The sequence below is a fragment of the Scyliorhinus torazame genome, chromosome 2, assembly GCF_047496885.1.
Source record: "Scyliorhinus torazame isolate Kashiwa2021f chromosome 2, sScyTor2.1, whole genome shotgun sequence".
Classification (NCBI taxonomy): Eukaryota; Metazoa; Chordata; class Chondrichthyes; order Carcharhiniformes; family Scyliorhinidae; genus Scyliorhinus; species Scyliorhinus torazame.
In genome coordinates this window covers 70,773,684-70,794,654 of record NC_092708.1, presented here as the reverse complement: position 1 = coordinate 70,794,654, position 20,971 = coordinate 70,773,684, and the positions used below count along the sequence as shown (strand labels likewise).

General features: G+C 46.6%; 1 protein-coding gene across 4 annotated transcripts in view; it reads left to right on the top strand.

The window, feature by feature from the left end:
- Nucleotides 1-19,390, top strand: part of rab3gap1 (RAB3 GTPase activating protein subunit 1) — a 122,563-nt gene extending 103,173 nt beyond the window's left edge. For 2 of the 4 annotated variants that reach the window (XM_072472599.1, XM_072472606.1), the window contains exons 23-25: nucleotides 4,156-4,258; nucleotides 8,660-8,680; nucleotides 18,611-19,390. In XM_072472599.1, the coding sequence (XP_072328700.1) occupies nucleotides 4,156-4,258; nucleotides 8,660-8,680; nucleotides 18,611-18,853 (367 nt within the window). In that variant the 3' untranslated portion in view covers nucleotides 18,854-19,390. The remainder of the gene's footprint in view (nucleotides 1-4,155; nucleotides 4,259-8,659; nucleotides 8,681-18,610) is intronic. The other 2 variants (XM_072472616.1, XM_072472627.1) reach the window with 1 other exon arrangement.
- Nucleotides 19,391-20,971: the final 1,581 nt, after the last annotated feature.

Here is a 20,971-nt window from a genome sequence, read left to right as displayed (position 1 = left end):
CAGAACTTTCCCCAGTGGAGCAGAAATCCTGCCCCAGAGCAGGGCTCAGTATCTCTCTCTATTACCAGTAGTGCTCCAATAGCAGTGGCTGGTAATTCACTTGAGCCTTTACCTGGTGGAAAATGGGCCTCTGGCAAGGTGGGAAATGAGGGACCAATCCTGTGTCCATTTGGGCCGCAAGGATGATGGGCAGTCTCCCCGCATGATGACTTCCCTGCCCAGCGCTGATTGAATACACAGTGGTGGGATGAGGCCCTTAAAGTGAGCAATTAAGGGCCTCAATTGACCTCTCGATTGGAAGACCACTTGCAAGCCTTATGTCCTGGACTTAATCAGAGGGCATTGTGAAGGTGGCAGGATGAACAGCATCCTCCTGCCTGAAACGTGGCCCCCATCGAACTAACCCCGGACAGCATTAATTAAATTCCACCAAGACTATCATGCTTTTTGGGTCTATTTTCTTGGCTCCACTGTTGAAGGCCATACTATCAGCTGTCATGCTCTGGAATTCTTTCCCTAAACGTTTCCGTTATTCTTTTCTCCTTTACGATGCCTCTTTGACAAAGCTTTTGGCCGCCTGTCCTTCACATGGATTGTCAGATTACATTTAATAGGGTTTATGATCAACATCTTCCAACATTTTACTATGTTGAATACTGCTGTTCTCCATTTGATATCAAAGCTCTACCTATTAGCTTGTTCGTAATTGTTTTCTAATCCTGAGGTGGCTACTTATAGAATCATAGAATTTAAAGTGCAGAAGGAGGTCATTCAGCCCATCGAGTCTGCACCGACCCTTGGAAAGAGCACCCTACTTAAGCCCACACCTCCACCCTATCCCTGTAACCCAGTAACCCCAGCTAACCTTTTGGACGTTAAGGGGCAATTTAGCATGGCCAATCCACCTAACCTGCACATTTCTGAACTGTGGGAGGAAATCGGAGCACCCGGAGGAAACCCACACAGCCACGGGGGAGAAAGTGCAAACTTCACAGTCACACGAGGCCAGAATTGCACCCGGGACCCTGGAGCTGAGAGGCAGCAGTGCTAACCACTGTGCCACTGTGTGGCCCCCGAGCCTCTTAATTGCCTTTTGCCCAATATAATTATACTGAGTTATAAAGGATGGTGTAGATATAATTTTCTGTAAAATGGCAGTAGCTCAAAATAATAGTGTGTGATGCTTATAAATTCAGAGCCACAGACAAGTTTATAATGCGTCAAAGATTTTGAGACAAAATATACATTTTTTAACCTTCTAAATGCTGAAAATAGATTTCAATATGAAAATAAAACTGCTTTGTCCTGAGATTGCTGTTTTTTGTGATGCAATTGTTTTGCTTTAGGCTGAATAGTAAAGCAGAATTATTAAAAGTAATACTGCATTTCAAAGAAAATTGCTACTTTGAATTACATACCAATGTATGAATTAGGAGCAGGAGTAAGCCATTTGGTCCCTTGAGCCTGCTCCACCATTTGATAAGATTTTGGCTGATCTGATTGTGGCCTCAACTCTACTTTCCTCTCTACTCTGTACACCCTTAGATTTTTGTTTGACAAGGGAGTCAATAAAAATATTAAATGATCCAGCCTCCGCTGCTCATTGGGGAAGAGAACCTTTGACAGAAAAGGGCTGGATTCTCCATTTCTGAGACTTGAAGTATTGAAACCAGCGTAGGATTCGTGGAATTCCATGACAGCAAAACTGGCGCCTCAGCTGGACCGATTCAGCTACTGTTGAGGGGCTAGCACCGGCCCCACATGGAACACAATCGATTCCAATACCATTCCAGCCAACAGGATGGCAGCAATACGCGTTGCACCACACTTCACCGAAACCGAGCTGGATACACCTCCTGGATGCGGTAGAGGAGAGGTGGTTGACCCTGTACCCCGGCTGTGGAAGGAGACTGCCAGCTGCTGCCATTCGCCGTGCCTGGTTGCAGGAGGCAGAGGCTGACAAGGCTATCATTGTTCAGGTTGGCCAGCAGTGCCGGAAAAACTGCACAACCTCCTCAGGGCGGCCAGGGTGAATAGGCAACACTGTACCCCTGGTATTAACTCCGTCTCACACATCCATAACCGCCTCCCCAACAACCCAGAGAGCAGCCGAACCCCCATTCTGCACCACAAGCCAGTACCCATACCGGCCACCATGGCTACTAAGGCCACCAGCTACCCACCCCCTGGGCTGCATGTGTCGGACTGTCTTAACACTGTCACCCATAACTGCCAGGAGCGGGAGAAAACTGGAGGAGGATCTCAGGACCTGCGGCCCCTGACCATGGCAGAGGAGAGGGCCCTGGACGTGGTCAGCGGCCCGGAGGAGAGGGAGGTCGCCGGCGTGGAGTTCGGCCGCGGGTGATGTTTCTGGAACGGACAGTCCCATTGATTGTGGAGGTGACGTCGAAGAGCCAAGGACTACATGGGGGTTGTCTGCAGGGGGTGAAAGGCCGACCTGTTAGCCTGGTACGTACTCCTGTGCCCAACAAGTCCACAGGGCTACACATTGGCCCTGGTTGGCACTGCGGGCACTGACCCTGCATGACCCCATCCCCGCACCTCTGGCCCCGTCAGTACCCAGCACCCTGGGGAACCCTGGCAGCTGACCCTAATGCCAAGGGTACCATTGGCTGGCACTGCTCTTGCCAGCGGTACGCTCCGTGGCCCCCGTCCAGGGCCCCCCAAAGGGGCTACAGTGGGTGTTGTCCTTGGGTGGGCCGCCTGATGCGCCGCTGGCAGTTGGCGGCTGGGTTGGGTGGGGAGGGGGGGGTGGGGGGCGGCTGGGGGCACCCATGCGGCTGCTGTCACTCTGCAGAACCAGGGACTAAGGTGGGTGGTCAGTAGGGTGTGCAAGAAGATGGCTGCCTTGCAGGACACGGCAATAGCAACCTGTGCGTTCACCCCGGCCACTCCCCCCCCCCCCCCCGGGCCCAGCAGCCCGGGTTAGGACTGCTAATTATATGCAAACTGTGTTCACTGTATGCGCGTTGCGGACCCCATTGACTCCACTGTTGAGGTGACGGAGAATTGCGATTTGACATCAAATCGGTGCCCGCCACAATTTTGGTGTCGGAGCCTATTCTCCACCCAATCGTGTTTACCGATTTCAGAGTTGGCCAACGGAGAAGCCCGCCCAAGGTTTCTCCTCATCTCTGTTTTAAATGAGCGACCACATATTTTTCAACAAGTTTCTTTAAGATAATTTCTCATTCTTCTAAACTGTAATGGATACAGGCTGAACCTGTGCAACCTTTCCTCATGAGATAATCCCTTCATCCCAAGAATCAGTCCAGTGAACCATCTCTGAACTGCTAATGCAAATTCTATCCTCGCTTAAGTAAGGATACCAAAACTGCGCATAATACACCAGGTGTGTCTCACCAATGCCCTGTAAAACTGTAGCAAAACTTGCCTACTTTTATATTCTATTCCCCCTGACAAAATTCCATTTGCCTTTATAATTACTTGCAGTACCTGAATATTAATCTTTTGCGATTCATATACCAGAACATTCAGATCCCTCTTTCCTGATGGTAAGGATTCATGGGCTTTGAAACTGGACGAACAATTTGTGCAGGGTTCTGAGGTGTGTTTGAGTGGTCCAGGCGACTGGGCTGGGGGCATTCTTCTTCATTTTCCCCAGGTTTCTATGGGCAGGAAAGTGGCTTCTGTTTGGTGTTTTGCCCTGATGCCACTGCAGAAATATATAAACCTTCCCTTGAGGGGAACTGTTGCATCAAGCTGAGACTCTTAATTATATCAGTAAATAACTCTTGAGTAATCCAGTGTTATTTTTGTTTTCATTTAACTGTAGGATTAAAACAGAATTGTGAGAGATTTGGATATATTATTAGAATATCACAATCCTAAATGTGTTTAGTAACATGTAAAATATTTGTGTTTTTTTAGAATCTTCCTGATTTTTTTGCTTCGAAGTATGGATTATTATAGCAACACTGATATTTAATATGCTCCATTATACCCTGTCTTGCATAATAAAAGTTTAATATTTGAAGTTTCTATCAATCTTACACAAATCTCGCTTTCAAATTTGTCTAAAATTGTACTAACATTTTAGGCATGCCATTAGACATGCAGAAGATTGATATGTCAGGAAATGTTTTCATTCATAGATTTATTTATTTTTATTAGGTTTGTGAGCTCTCTTTTAGAAGAGCCAGAAGTACCAGTAATTGGAGCAGGACGAGGGCCTACAGGGAGCATTATTTACAAACTATTTGTGAATGCACAGAGGGTGAGAACAAATTGAAATTGAATCTGTCAATGCCTTATTCTGATATACCTTTGATGAATGATCTTTATAAAGAGCGGCAAAACACTTGACAAAGAAATGTTTGCGATGTATTTTTTTCCTTCAGTTAATATTCAGTTAATGACATTTTGCAAGGGAATTTGCAAGTGAACACATGGTCAATTCCTTCATTAAAAAAAGAAAGCTAAGGGTACATGATGGGAGGCAAATTACCACAGGTTCCAATTCAAATACAAGCAGGGACCGAACATATAAAACAAGTAAAAGGCAGAGCAGCTAATTGGAAGGGAGATGCACATCTATGTTACAACAAAAATATTTGTATATTGCTGTTTATGCTTTCAGTTAAGGTCTGTTTAACGTAACTTGGACAGATCATTTGATATGCTGTTCCCTTTAAAATATTTCAGCCGGTACCATTTGACTGCCCAATATAACATGTCAACATTTGAGGTCAAATGACTGCCATCCTGTATGTATCAGTTGCTCTGTTAGCTGCAGCTGAGTTGCTGATCCTGGGGAGTGATGATCTTTCAGATGATTAAACCATCTCAGTTCGATGTAAAAGATCCCACAGTGCTATTTTGAATAAGACAAGAGTAATGAGGGGCATAGGCAGAGTGGATAGTCAGAGGTTTTTCCCCAGGGTAGAGGGATCAATTACTAGGGGGCATAGGTTTAAGGTGCGAGGGGCAAGGTTTAGAGGAGATGTACGAGGCAAGTTTTTTACACAGAGGGTAGTGGGTGCCTGGAACTCGCTGCCGGAGGAGGTGGTGGAAGCAGGGACGATAGTGACATTTAAGGGGCATCTTGACAAATACATGAATAGGATGGGAATAGAGGGATACGGACCCAGGAAGTGTAGAAGATTTTAGTTTAGACGGGCAGCATGGTCGGCACGGGTTTGGAGGGCCGAAGGGCCTGTTCCTGTGCTGTACTTTTCTTTGTTCTTTGTGCCCTACATTTAATAATAATTAGTAATAATCAGCATTGTGAAGCTGTTAGAAGTCTATATAGGGTTGTAATTTCTGCACTCCATGGTATCGTGTTTGGGGAGGCGGGGTAGCGCAAACTTCTCCTGGGCAATTGCCCTGCACTGGGAACCATTGAAAAATGCCATTTAAATTGCAAACTTTGGATGGTTCCATCTTGGTTATATCAATACTTATCCAGAAATAGTTAGAATAATAAAAACCTCTACACTAACCTCTGGATAACCATCGCACAGACTGTACCCTCCCCCACCTTCCAGGCACAACCCGAACCCCTCCCTGCAAATCCTACCTATGTACCGTGTACATTTTAAAATAGTTCCCTTCTCCCTGGTCATTCAAGGATTTTTAAACTCTGCTGGGCTTTTAACTGGCGTCTTTTACGGCAGCTAATTCTTAATTGAGAGGTACCCAAGTCATATAGCTGCTTTTGGAACTGGGCCGAGTGCAATTTATGGTGTGGGTTGATCAAATGATTCATGTATTTGTCAGTATTATATAGATCAAGAACTAGAGCAAGTATTCTGCATTTATCCTCAAATATTTAGCGATGTTGGAACCAATGATGCTATTTGGATTTGGATTTGTTTATTGTCATGTGTACTTCGGTACGGTGAAAAGTATTGTTCTGCGTGCAGCTCAGACAGATCCTTCCGTACATGAAAAGAAAATACATAAGGCAAACATAAAATACACAATGTAAATACATGCGTAAAGCATACAGGAGTGAAGCATACAGGAGTGAAGTACTACTTAGTAGAAAAGCTGTGTGAAGAGATCAGATCAGTCCATAAGAGCGTTGTTTAGGAGTCTGGTAACAGTGGGGAAGAAGCTGTTTTTGAATGTGCTGGTGCGTGTTCTCAGACTTTTGTATCTCCTGCCCAATGGAAGAAGTTGGAAGAGTGAATAAACTGGGTAGGAGGGTCTTTGATTATGCTGCCGGCTTTCCCAAGGCAGCAGGAGGTGTAGATCGAGTCAATGAATGGAAGGGGGGTTTGTGTGATGGACTGGGCGGTGTTCACGGCTCTCTGTGGTTTCTACAATCTTGGACTGAGCAGTTGCCGTACCAGGCTGTGATAGGATGCTTTCTATGGTGCGTCTGTAAAAGTTGGACGAGTCAATGTGGACATGCTGAATTTCCTTGGTTTCCTGAGAAAGTATAGGCGCTGTTGTTCTGTTTATTGTGGGAAAGTTGGCTTTCTGTTTTCTGTGTTATGAAATCCAAACTTACCTTAACAGGGCTGGTTTAGCTCAGTGGGCTAGACAGCTGGTTTGTGATGCAGAACAAGGCCAGCAGCGCAGGTTCAATTCCTGTACCAGCTGAGAATTCTGACTTCTCCATCTGTGTACCCGTACAGGCGCCGGAACGTGGCGACTAGGGGCTTTTCACAGTAACTTCATTGCAGTGTTAATGTAAACCTACTTGTGACAATAAAGGTTATTTATATATTTAAAAGTAGAACAGTGCTCAGGAATTCCAAATCCTGATCTGCCCCTGAAGTTTCATGCATGCGAGGACCAGAAGCAACCAGTACTTGTACAATTCATATCTGTAGTTCTTTGGACTGAGATCGGGCCCATGCACCTGAAAGTGAAGACTTTCTATAAATAAATGGTGCAAAGAATCAGGTTCTGTGACCAGCAAGTGGGGCATCATATTCAGAGAGTCCCAGGCAGGGGTCAAGGAGAGGACCCAAATGGTGTTCCAGACAGGGAGAGGTCCTAGTTAAATTGCCAAGCAGATAAAAGACTGCAAGTGGCAGACCTTAAGTGGTGAAGGGTTCAGGAGATGACCTCGCGATCAAAGAGGACTTGGGAGATGCCCTGAAGATCTAAGAAGGCAGCAGAAAATTGGTGAATTTGCTGTAGGCAGTTGGGGCCAAGGTACCCTTTAGGAGCAGTAGTATACTGCTGAAGCTGTGCTTGTTAGTTGCTGCTGGAGTGTAGACCTGGGAATCCAGGGAAACTGAGTCTTTGGAGACCAGACTAAAACCCTGCAAGGTGAGCCATCATTGAGGACGTCTGAGTTGGAGGGACCTTTGAGCAAATTCCATGGTGAGATCATCAAAGGTGAAGAGTGGAATCCCTTGTGAGAGAGACGGAGTTTCATCAAGATTGGTTGACTGACCATGTTTACTGATGTGTAGGTGGGTTGTTGAGAAATTCATGGACTCTGCCTTGGTTGCATTTGCCATTTATTGTGCAGTGTGTTGTGTGTTTGACCACAGTTTGCCTGTTAATTCACATCTTAACCCTGAATGTTAGAATTTAAAATTGATATTGTAAATTGTTTTATCATTGATTTTGTACAGTAAAGTTCATTTTTGTTTGTTCAAAACACTCTTAGCAAGTCTTACATCTCAGACTTGGTCCCTAACCGGATCTTACCAAAGACGTTGAAGTCTGGTCTAGGAGTCTAGGATCATAACAATGCATCACAACAATAAATCCAGTTCATCACCAGTAATCACAATTATATGCTGACACTAGTAAGCACATAGAGTACCTGCCAACATATTATAGAGTGGAGCACATTTAAAGTAATTTTGTTACATTTAAATTAATAGATTATTCAGTTTCAAAACTGTGGCGGCAAATGAGATCCAAGGGCAACAGCGGTAATAAGCTTGGTAGTCAATTGAATTACAATTGAATGACTATCTGTTCAATGAAAACTGTCCCACATTTTAGAAACAGCAGAAGCAAATTGTGAAGTAAAATTAACAAATTACTCAGGGGAGTAAACTGGGCAAGTTTTTTGTTTGACGATTTGTAGCATTTTCGCTTAAATGTGCTCCACTGTTAATTTAATGGCATGTACAGATAGCCAATATTGTTAGTTGGTTTTCAGTATTGGGCATTTCATTCCTCCTTTCTAACTGCCCCTGCCTCTAATGCATCACTTCATCAAACTGGCTAAACCAGCAAGTAGTACAAACTCTAATCCCGTCTCTTCAGATTGAGGCATATACTCACATGTAAACTTTAGCCTCAGATAGCAAGTTCCCAAATGCCTAGTTACCTTAAAATTTCAGCATCGGAAAATAAATTAAATTATATGATGATTTTGATCAATATCTTAAGTGTTTGGGGAAAAAGATAGCTTCTTAAAGCATTTTTCTCACAGTTGACCGACCGAATCGCTTGATATATCTATTGCTTTGTAGCATAATTCTAATTGTTGATTGTGTGTATGATAAATCCCAGTGAATAAGTCTAAATTAGTGATCATTTTAATGTTTTATGTCAAACGGGTATGTTTTCATGTTTTAAATAGGAATATATTTATTTTAACTTTAGTTTAACCCCTTATTAACCATCTGATTTGACTTTCCTTTCTTCATCATTGTGTTTCTCTCCTAATACTACTTTTCTCTCAACCCTTCTCAAGCTGGCTGAATCTACTGAAGAGGTAACAACCAGCCATTCTCCTCCATTACCTTTCGTGTCATCCCTCATGTAGATGCAGTTTTTTTAGGGCAATGTATAACTGGCAGCTGTCTATGATAAAACATATTTTGAGTCTCTGACTTCAGTTTCATTGGCCAGAACTTCCGATCTGAGTTGGAATCCCTAATTCTGACCCAGATCAAATAAAAAGTTACCTACTTAATTTCCTATGATTTTTTGGACCCGTCTTCCTATGGCGGATCCTTCCAAACTTACGCAGTGCAGCAATCCTCATGGAGCAGTGGAAAGATTTATTGTAGAAACCACGCCTCCTTTGTACAGCATTGACTGCTATATTCTGGTAAGTAGAGAGTTTAAAGATCCCAAATTCACTTTGAGAAGTTACAGACAGCAAGTAAGCATGTAAAGAGCAAAGAACAATACAGCACAGGAACAGGCCCTTTGGCCCTCCAAGCCTGCGTCGACCATGGTACCTGCCTAAACTAAAACCGTATGCACTTACGGAGTCCTTATCCTTCCATTCCCACACTATTCATATATTTGTCTAGATGCCCCTTAAATGCCGCTATCATACCTGCTCCCACCACCTCCCAGGCAGCGCGTTCTATATATTTACCACCCTCTGTAAAAAAAAAAAAACTTGCCTCGCACATCAGTTCTAAACTTTTCCCCATGCACTTTAAACCTATGTCCCCTAGTACTTGACTCTTCTACCTGAGGAAAGAGCATCTGACTATCTACTCTGTCCATGTGACTCAAAATCTTGTAGACCTCTATCAGGTCACTTCTCATCCTCCGTCGTTCCAGTGAGAACAGACTGAGTTCATCTAACCTCTCATAGCTAATGCCCTCCATACCAGGCATCATCCTAGTAAACCACTTCTGTACCCTCTCCAAAGCATCCACATCCTTCTGGCGTGTGACGTCCAGAATTGTACACAATGTTCCAAACGAGGCCTAACTAAGGTCCTGTACAGCTGCAACATGACTTGCCAATTTTTATATTCAATGCCCTGTCCGGTGAAGGCCAGCATACCGTATGCCTTCTTGACCACGTTATCCTCATGCGTTGCCACTTTCAGTGATCGGTGGACATGCACACCCAGATCTCTCTGCCTGTCAGTACTTGTAAGAGTTCTACCATTTATTATGTAATTCCTACATGCATTGGACCTTCCAAAGTGCATTACCTCACACTTGTCCGGATTAAACTCCATCTGCCATTTCTCCGCCCAAGACTCAAACCAGTTTATATCCTGCTCTATCCTCTTCACTATCCACAACTCCACCAATTTTTGAGTCATCGGCGAACTTACTAATCTGACCAGCTACATTTTCTTCCAAGTCATTTATATACATCACGAGCAACAAAGGCCCCAGAACAGATCCCTGTGGAACACTGCTAGTCACAGATTTCCATTCAGAAAAGCACCCTTCTACTGTCCATTCAGAAAAGCACCCTTCTATTGCTTGGCTCTGTCTTCTGTGCACAAGCCAGTTCTGTATCCAACTTGCCAACTCTCCTCTGATCCAATGTGACTTCACCTTTTGTACCAGTCTGCCATGGGTACCTTGTCAAAGGCTTTACTGAAGTCCATGTATACAACATCTACTGCCTTTCCCTCATCTATCATCTTTGTCACTTCCTCGAAAAACTCGATCAAATTAGTGAGGCACGATCTCCCCTTCACAAAACCATGCCGTTCATCACTAATAAGTTCATTTGTTTCCAAATGTGAGTAAATCCTTTCTCTAAGAATCTTTTCCAATAACTTCCTTACCAGTGTCATAAGGCTCACCGGCCTATAATTTCCTGGATTATCCCTGCTGCCCTTCTTAAACAATGGAACAACTCTCTAGTCCTCTGGAACTTCACCTGTAGTCAATGAGGATACAAAGATGATTGTCAAGGCCCCAGCAATTTCCTCCCTTGTCTCCCTCAGTTTTCTGGGGTAGATCCCATCAGGCCCTGGGGCTCTATCTATTTTAATGCTTTTTAAGATGCCCAACACCTCTTTATTAATATCAACATGACTCAGAATATCTGCACACTCTACCCTATATTCCTCATCCACCAAATCCTTCTCTTTAGTGAATACTGAGACAAAGTATTCATTTAGTATCTCTCCCATTTCCTCTGGTTCCGTCCATAGAGTCCCTCCAGTATCCTTGAATGGACCAACCCTTTCTCTGGCTACCCTCGTGCTCTTTACATATGAAAATGAAAATCGCTTATTGTCACAAGTAGGCTTCAAATGAAGTTACTGTGAAAAGCCCCTAATCGCCACATTCCGGCGCCTGTTCGGGGAGGCTGATACGGGAATTGAACCGTGCTGCTGGCCTGCCTTGGTCTGCTTTCAAAGCCAGCGATTTAGCCCTGTGATAAACAGCCCCTGCATATGTATAAAACGCCTTAGGATTTTCCATAATCCTGTTTGCCAACGACCTTTCATGACCCCTTTGAGCCTTCCTAACTCCTACCTGAAGTTCCTTGCTTTGTATTCTCCAAGGGCTTCATCCGTCCTAAGCCTTTTAGACCTTACGAATGCTTCCTTTTTCTTTTTGACAAGGCTTATAATATCCCTCGTTATCCAGGGTTCCCTATATTTTCCTTAACTTTCATCCTCACAGGTACATGCCGGCCCTGAATTCTAATCAACTGACATTTGAAAGCCTCCCACATGCCAGATGTTGATTTTCCCACAAACAGCCTCGCCCAGTCAACAATCTCCAGATTCTGCCTAATGCTGTTGCAATTAGCCTTTCCCCAGTCTAACAGCTTCACTGAGGACCATTCTTCTCCTTTTACATAAGCAGCTTAAAACTTACAGAATTATAATCACTATTCCCGAAATGATCTCTTACTGAAACTTTAATCAGCTGGCCGGGCTCATTCCCCAGCACCAGGTCTAATATGGCCCCTTCCTGAGTTGGGCTATTTACATATTGTTTCAAGAAATCCTCCTGGACGCTCCTCACAAATTCTGCTCCATCCACACCTCTAGCAGTGTTTCCCAGTCAATATAGGGAAAGTTAAAATCACCTACCTCAACAACCCTATTGTTTATGCATCTTTACAAGATCTGTCTGCATACCTGCTCCTCTATCTCTCGCTGGCTGTTAGGGGCTATGTACTAAACCCCCAATATTGTGACAGCACCCTTCCTATTCCTGAGCTCTACCCATATTGCCTTGCTGCCTGAACCCTCAAAGTGTCCTCCCTCAGCACAGTTGTGATATTTTCCTTAATCAATAATACAACTTCCCCCACCCCTTTTGCATCCACATCTATCCTGCTTGAAGCATCTAAATCCTTGAATGTTTAGTTGCCAATCCTGTCACTCTTTCAACCAAGTTTCTATTTTTAAAAAAATATATATATTTTATTAAAGTTTTCAAACACAATTTTTTCCCTTACAAATAAAAAAAAAAGGTAACATGATAACTGCAATATAACATTGTTTAACTAACATGGTAAACTAACCAAATAACACTAAGTAATACTCCCCGCCCGCCCCCTCTCCCCCTCCAAAAACCCAAACAATTTACCCCCCCCCCCGGGTTGCTGCTGCTGGCCATCTATCTTCCCTCTAACGTTCCACTAGGTAGTCGAGGAACGGTTGCCACCGTCTGGTGAACCCTTGAGCCGATCCTCTCAGCGCAAACTTCATCAGCTCTAGTTTTATGAACCCCGCCATATCGTTTATCCAGGCCACCAGTCCGGGGGGTTTCGCTTCCTTCCACATGAGTAAAGTCCTACGCCGGGCTACTAGAGACGCAAAGGCCACGACATCGGCCTCTTTCGCCTCCTGCACTCCCGGCTCATCCGCTACTCCAAATATAGCTAACCCCCAGCCTGGCTTGACCCGGACCTTCACCACCTTCGAGATCACTCCCGTCACTCCCCTCCAATACCCCTCCAGTGCCGGACACAACCAAAACATATGTGTGTGGTTCGCCGGGCTTCCCCCGCACCTCCCACACTTGTCCTCCACTCCGAAGAACCTGCTCAACCTTGCTCCCGTTATGTGTGCTCAATGCAGCACCTTAAATTGGATCAGGCTAAGCCTGGCACACGAGGAAGAGGAATTTACCCTGCTTAGGGCATCACCCACAAACCCTCCTCAATCTCCTCCCCGAGCTCTTCTTCCCATTTTCCCTTCAGTTCGCCCACCAACTCCTCCCCCTCTTCTCTCATTTCCCGGTATATCTCTGACACTTTGCCCTCCCCGACCCACCCCCCCGAAAGCACCCTGTCCTGGATCCCTTGTGTCGGGAGCAGCAGAAATTCCCTCACCAGTTGTTTCGTGAACGCTCTCACCTGCATATATCTAAAGAAATTTCCCCCGGGCAGCTCATACTTTTCCTCAAGCGCTCCCAAGCTCGCAAACGTCCCGTCTATAAATAAATCTCCCACTCTCCTGATTCCTACCCGGTGCCAGCTCTGGAATCCTCCGTCCAGCCTCCCTGGGGCAAACCTATGGTTGTTCCTGATCGGGGACCACACCGAGGCTCCCAGCACACCTCTCTGTCTCCTCCATTGCCCCCAGATACTTAATGTTGCCGCCACCACTGGGTTTGTGGTAAATCTTTTTGGGGAGAGCGGTAGTGGCGCCGTCACCAGCGCTTTTAAACTCGTCCCTTTGCAGGACTTCATTGCCAACCTTTTCCACACCGCTCCCTCTCCCTCTATCATCCATTTACGAATCATCGCCACGTTGGCGGCCCAGTAGTAGTCGCCCAAATTCGGCAACGCCAGTCCCCCTCTGTCTCTGCTACGTTGTAGGAACCCCCTCCTTACCCTCGGGGCCTTCCCTGCCCACACGAAGCTCGTGATGCTCCTATCTATTTTTTTAAAGAAGGCCTTAGTGATCAGTATAGGGAGACATTGGAACACAAATAGGAACCTCGGGAGGACCATCATCTTAATTGCCTGCACTCTGCCCGCCAGTGACAGCGGCTGCATGTCCCACCTTTTGAAATCCTCTTCCATTTGTTCCACCAGCCGTGTCAGATTGAGTCTGTGTAAGGTCCCCCAGCTCCTGGCTATCTGAATCCCCAGGTATCGGAAGTTTCTTTCCACTCTCCTTAGCGGTAGGCCATCTATCCCTCTACTCTGGTCCCCAGGGTGTATCACAAAAAGCTCACTCTTTCCCATGTTAAGCCTATATCCCGAGAAATCTCCAAACTCCCTCAATATCTGCATGACCTCTGTCATTCCCCCCACTGGGTCCGTCACATACAGCAGTAGGTCATCCGCGTAGAGTGACACTCGGTGTTCCTCTCCCCCTCTAATCACCCCTCTCCATTTTCTGGAGTCTCTCAGCGCTATGGCCAGTGGTTCAATTGCCAACGCGAACAGTAATGGGGACAACGGGCATCCCTGTCTTGTTCCCCTGTGTAGTCGAAAATACTCCGACCTGTGACCACACTTGCCGTTGGGGCCCCATAGAGGAGTTTAACCCAGTTGACAAACCCGTCCCCGAACCTCCTCAGCACCTCCCATAGATACTCCCACTCCACCCTATCAAATGCCTTCTCTGCATCCATTGCCGCCACTATCTCTGCCTCCCCCTCTGCTGAGGGCATCATTATCACCCCTAATAGCCGTCGCATGTTGACATTTAGTTGTCTACCCTTTACGAACCCTGTCTGATCTTCGTGCACCACCCCCGGGACATAATCCTCTATCCTCGTTGCCAGCACCTTTGCTAGCAACTTGGCGTCCACATTTAGCAGTGAGATAGGCCTATAGGACCCGCACAGCAGCGGATCTTTATCCCGCTTCAAGATTAGCGATATCGTCGCCTCCGACATTGTCGAGGGTAGGGCCCCCCCTTCTCTGGCCTCGTTAAAGGTCCTTACCAGCAGCGGGGCCAACAAGTCTACATATTTTCTATAGAATTCCACCGGGAACCCATCTGGTCCCGGGGCCTTCCCTGCCTGCATGTTCCCCAGCCCCTTGGAAACCTCGTCCACCCCAATCGGCGCCCCCAGGCCTTCCACCTCCTGCTCCTCCACCCTCGGGAACCTTAATTGGTCCAAAAACTGCCGCATCTCCTCTTTTCCCTCCGGGGGTTGGGACCTATATAGTCTCTCGTAAAAGGTCTTAAACACCTTGTTTATCTTCCCTGCCCTCCGCACCGTAGCTCCCATTTCATCCCTAATTCCCCCTATCTCCCTCGCCGCTGTCCTCTTTCGCAGCTGATGGGCCAACAGGCGACTCACCTTTTCCCCATATTCATATCTCATCCCCTGTGCCTTCCTCCACTGTGCCTCCGCCCTCCTTGTGGTCAACAGGTCGAACTCCGTGTGGAGTCGCCACCTCTCCCTGTATAGTCCTTCATCCGGGGCCTCCGCGTATTCTTTATCTACCCTCAAAATCTCCCCCAGTAGTCTTTCCCTTTCCTTGGCCTCTATTTTCCCCTTGTGGGCCCTGATGGAGATCAGCTCTCCTCTGACCACCGCCTTTAGTGCTTCCCATACTACTCCCACTCGGACCTCCCCGTCGTCATTGGCCTCCAGGTACCTTTCGATACATCCCCGCACCCTTCCGCAGACTCCCTCATCCGCCAGTAATCCCACATCCAGTCGCCAGAGTGAACGCTGCTCCCTCTCCTCTCCTAGTTCCAGGTCCATCCAGTGTGGGGCATGATCTGAAACAGCTATGGCTGAGTACTCCGTTCCTTCCACCCTCGAGATCAGTGACCTTCCCAAAACAAAGAAATCTATCCCGGAGTACACCTTGTGAACATGGGAGAAGAAGGCGAACTCTTTGGCCATCGGCCTAACAAATCGCCACGGATCCACTCCCCCCATTTGGTCCATAAACCCCCTAAGCACCTTGGCCGCTGCCGGCCTTCTTCCGGTCCTAGATCTAGATCTATCTAACCCTGGGTCCAACACGGTGTTGAAGTCCCCCCCCCCCCCATTATCAGGTTTCCTACCTCCAGGTCCGGGATACGTCCCAGCATCCGCTTCATAAATCCCGCATCATCCCAATTCGGGGCATATACGTTAACCAACATGACCTCCATTCCCTCCAGTCTGCCACTCACCATCACATATCTGCCTCCGCTGTCTGCTACAATGTTCCTAGCTTCGAATGACACCCGTTTCCCCACCAGTATGGCCACCCCTCTGTTCTTTGCATCCAGTCCTGAGTGGAACACCTGTCCCACCCATCCTTTCCTTAACCTAACTTGGTCCGCCACCTTCAGGTGCGCCTCCTGAAGCATGGCCACGTCTGCCCTCAGTCCTTTCAAGTGCGCGAACACTCGGGCCCTTTTAATCGGCCCATTTAGGCGCCTCATGTTCCACGTGATCAGCCGAACTGGGGGGGGGCTGCCTGCCCCCGTCCCCTGTCGACTAGCCATCACCCTCTCTAGGCCAGTCCCACGTCCCGGTTCCGCGCACCCACCCGTTCCCCAGGCGGCGCATTCCCGCCCCGACCACCTTTTCTTTACCAGTTCCTCTTCGATCTCTGCAGCAGCAACCCAGTTATCCCCCCCCGCCCCCCCGCTAGATCCCCATCTAGCATGATTACTCCCCCTATATTGCTTCCGAAAGTCAGCTGACTTCAACTGACCCCGGCTTCTCCCGCTCTCTCCTTGACCCCCCCGTGTGGGGTACTCCCATCTACCTTGCGCCTATCTTCCCGCCATCATCTTTCTGGCGCGGGAACAAGAACAATAAGCCCCGTGTTCTCTAGAGCCATCCCGCCCCTCGTGGCGCAGCTCCCTCTGCCGCCCCACTCCCATTCCCCATCCCCCGCCTATGTCTCTTCTTCCCCCCCCCACCGGCGTCCACATTTCTCAGTGTCCCCCCCCCCCAATTTACATCTCTATATACATCAGCATTGTCGTTTCCCCTCCAACACCAGTCCCTCAGTTCTGATCCAGTTTCTCGTTTTTAATGAAGGTCCATGCGTCTTCCGCCGTTTCGAAGTAGTGATGCCTCTCCTGGTGCGTGACCCACAGTTGCGCCAGCTGCAACATCCCGAACTTCACCTCCTTGTGTAGCACCTCCTTGGCTCGATTAAAACTCACCCTCCTTCTCGCCACCTCCGCACTCCAATCCTGGTACACCCGTACCACCGCATTCTCCCATCTACTACTTCGTACCTTTTTGGCCCATCTCAGAACCACCTCTCTGTCATTGAAGCGATGAAATCGCACGATCGTCGCCCTAGGTGATTCTCCCGCCTTTGGTCTCCTCGCAGGGACCCGATGGGCCACTTCCAATGGGCCCGAGGGGGCCTCAGCTCCCATTAGCGAGCATAGCATCGTGCTCACGTAAGCCCCGCCGTCCGCTCCTTCCACTCCCTCGGGGAGACCCAGGATCCGAAGGTTCTTTCTCAGTGATCTGTTTTCTAGGACTTCAATCCTTTCAATGCACTTTTTGTGGAGCGCCTCGTGCATCTGCGTTTTGACCGCCAGGCCCAGGATCTCGTCCTCGTTGTCCGTCACCTTCTGCTCCACCACGCGGAGCTCCATCTCCTGGGTCTTTTGTGCCTCCTTAAGGCCCTCAATTGCTTGTAGCATCGGGGCCAGCACCTCCTTCTTAAGCAGCTCCACACACCGTCTCAAAAATTCGTCTTGGTCTGGCCCCCATGTCGCCTGGGCTCCCTCCGCCGCCATCTTGCCCCTTTTTCCTTCTGCCCCTGTCCTCGAGGATTCTTCGCGATCTGGCCGCCGCCGCCGATATTTTTCTTTTTCGTTGGGGGGGACCCCATGTTGTCTCACCCCACACCGGGTTTCGTCCCGAAAAAATTCCCCGTTGGGGCTCTTAAAAGAGCCCGAAGGTCCGTTCGAGCTGGAGCCGCCGAAACGTGCAGCATAGCTGGTCATCGCCGCAACCGGAAGTCCCTACCTCAACCAAGTTTCTATAATAGCAAGATCATAATTCCACATACTAATCCAAGCTCTAAGTTCATTTTGCCTGAAATACTCCTTGTATTGAAACTAATGCACTTCTGCCCACCAGCCCCACTGCATTGACCAACCACTCCCTGCCTGCTCTTCCTCTTAATCTTACTGGCCTTAGTCTGTAGCTCTCCCTCAATTACTTCTCCCGCTGACCTAATGCTCTGGTTCCCACCCCCCTGCCAAACTAGGCAGTTCAATCTGTTTCTCTGCCTTCCACTTTTCTCCTTACTAGCTCCAGTGGAAAGTTGAGAAGTTAATTGCAAACTACCCATGAGTTAGAATGGGTTTTAATCCTTCTAATCTTTCCTGGATAGCTATTCAGGTAAGTAAGTCTCAACCTTCTGAAGTCTCTGACTCTAACTCTGAGGTGGTGACTTTTCGGAGGGTTCCGGACACACTGAATTGCCCATCGGAAGTCCAAACTTCCCTGGCATTTTCCTGTGTAGTCAATATGTGGGACTTCCAAGGGGTTCCATAGCACTCTTGGGAGGTATCCCTGGGTTCTGACGATCCGGAGATCGGAAGTTTTGGACCGTAATGTTTCAAACATGATTGTATTTTTATGGCCCATCTGCTTTACCGGACCAGACTATTTTCTGAGAATGTCATTAGTATTATGGAATAGCAAGTATGCTATTTTACATATTTGAAAATGTTGAAATAGTATTGATATTGTTATCAAATTGCTAATTCCAATGAAAAATACGGTGTTCCTCCAACGGAAGTCTGTTTTACATCATGAATCGCGTTTGAACTTTAAAATATACATTTACATTACAAAAACAATTTATCATTTTAATTGTAGGGCCTATTGAATCATTAAAAAAAAGTGTATTTGCCAATATCACTTTCAGCATCTACATGTTTGGTCAATTTCATTTCCAGCTTCCACATTAAAGTCTATGAATTATATTACTGTTTTGTCTTTTGTCAGTAATGAATAAATGTATTCTAACCACTGTTCAGACAAAAATGATGTAAAATAAATCTCTTCTGTTTTCAAGGCAGCTACTCTGACTCCGATTGAAGACGAATCTGGAAAGCCAGTTTCTTCTGATGAACACAGGTCAAGCTCAGGAGCACTCTCGGAATTTCCTCCTCCAACTGGACGTGAAATAATTCTTCGGACAACTGTACCACGTCCTGCGCCATATTCCAAATCTTTACCACAACGCATGTACTGTGTTATGTTAAAAGATGATTTCCGTCTAGCTGGAGCATTTTCATCAGACACCTCATTCTTCTAAGATAGGAATAATTTAACTCATTTAATTATTTTATATAGTTATACTTTAATGTAATTCCTACATTTTGTCACATACTTGAGTACACTTAATAAAGGAATATGTTTGAGCTGTAGCTGTTAAATATCAGTGGCACAATCTGAAATGCTACAAAATGTTTTTACATAACAAGTATAATGCATGCAATCTAGAAAACTGGCATTGATTCTCGCAGTATATTTCCATGATTGCTAATATTGGGTTAAAGTGCAGTTAATGGTTTGAATGTCAATTTCAGCACTAATGTTTAAATAAGTGAAAATAGCATAGTTGTAATCTGAAACTGTCCACATGTAAAATATTTTGGCTGCTGTAAACTGAAACTAGTTAGTGCATAGTGAATTTTTGATACGGTCATTACTTCAGTTGCTATCTTGCTGAATGTAGGGCAGCACTTGGTTTATATAACTGTTATTATAGCCCTGGAAGGATTTTGGACCTGTAACAAAAAATGTTTGCTTGTACCATGTACTCCACATCATAAAGACTTTCCTGATTGTGGATGCTTTAAGCATTTTATTGCATCACTAAATAGTACAAATCACTTATTTTAATATTTTCATACATAAGAAATAGCAGAAGTTAGCCATTCGAGCTTGTTCTTTCATTCGATAACATCAGAGTTGCTGCACTTTCCTGCATAATCTCCATATACCTTAATTCCTTTAGTATCCAAAAATCTAATAATATCTGTCCAGAATATACTCATGATGTGGAGATGCTGGCGTTGGAGTAGGGTGGGCACAGTAAGAAGTCTTGCAACACAAGGTTAACGTCTAACAGGTTTATTTGGAATCCCGAGCTTTGGTAGTGTAGCTCCTTCATCAGTTGAGAAAATTCGGCATGTCCACATTGACTCTTACAAATTTTTACAGATGTACCATAGAAAGCATCCTATCTGGCTGCATCACAGCCTGGTATGGCAACTGTTCGGTAAACCAATACACTAGAAAGACCTTAACTTAACTTCCAGGCGACTAGCAAGTACAGAGCAGATATGGCCTTATCTGAATCCTGTAGTCTGGCGGTGTTGGATGTCTGTTGCTGGTCGTCTGTGTCCTCGGCTCAGGCCCCTCTGTGGATGGTATGGATGGTCTTCTTGGCTGGTAAAGGGTTAACCGTTGTTGTCTGTCGATAGCTGCAGCCGAGAGAGCGGGTAGTGGGCTGTGCAGCACCTTTTATCCCTTGGAGATTTTGCACGTTTTCAGGAGGTCCCAGGTGAAGGTCAAATGGATCGATCAGGTCTCTATCTCAACCAAATGGGGGTGGGCACCTTGGTGGCTGAGTGGATCCCGTTCGGCCATGGCCGTTCGTGTCCGAGGCACGTACGCCTTCCCAAATAAGGAAAGCAGGTGCCACTGAGTCTGCCATTTATTGTCAGTTTCTACCTGGAACCCATTGTCCAGGGATGGCCTTTTTCCTGTGTCAGTTTCTGCAGCTTTTGTATATTTGCAAGCTGCCGCGTCTGTGCACAGGCCTTGGCCAAATTTCTAGCGATCCTCGTGGGTGGCCATTTTAGGTGGCCACAGTCATGAACACAGCCCAGTCCATCATGCGAACCCACTTCCCATCCATTGACCCTGTCTACACCTCTTGCTGCCTTGAGAAATGATGTGGAGATGGACATCATTGTGCATCTTGAGAAAGCGGACAGCATAATCAAAGACTCCTCCCAACCAGGTTATTCTCTTTTCCAACCTCTCAATCCAGTAGAGGGGAAGAAGAGGATTCTGGGAGAAGCAATCTGTCAATCAATTGAAGCCTGATTAAGGCCTCACTAGGGGTGATTACGTAGCAATTTTAAACTGGTGTGGGAGTCATCCCAGCTCACCTCAGCTGTATATAAGGCAGTAGGTTAAGCAAGCACACGACCAGAGAGAGAGTGCATAACCGGCAGCCGGAATGAGACTCCAGCCAGAGTGAGGGTATTGAGAATTTGGAGCTGAGTGGGAATTCGGTGCTGAGGGGAAAGAAGTGCTCATTATAATAATAATAATCGCTTATTATCACAAGTAGGCTTCAATGAAGTTATTGTGAAAAGCCCCTGGTTGCCACATTCCGGCGCCTGTTCGGGGAGGCTGG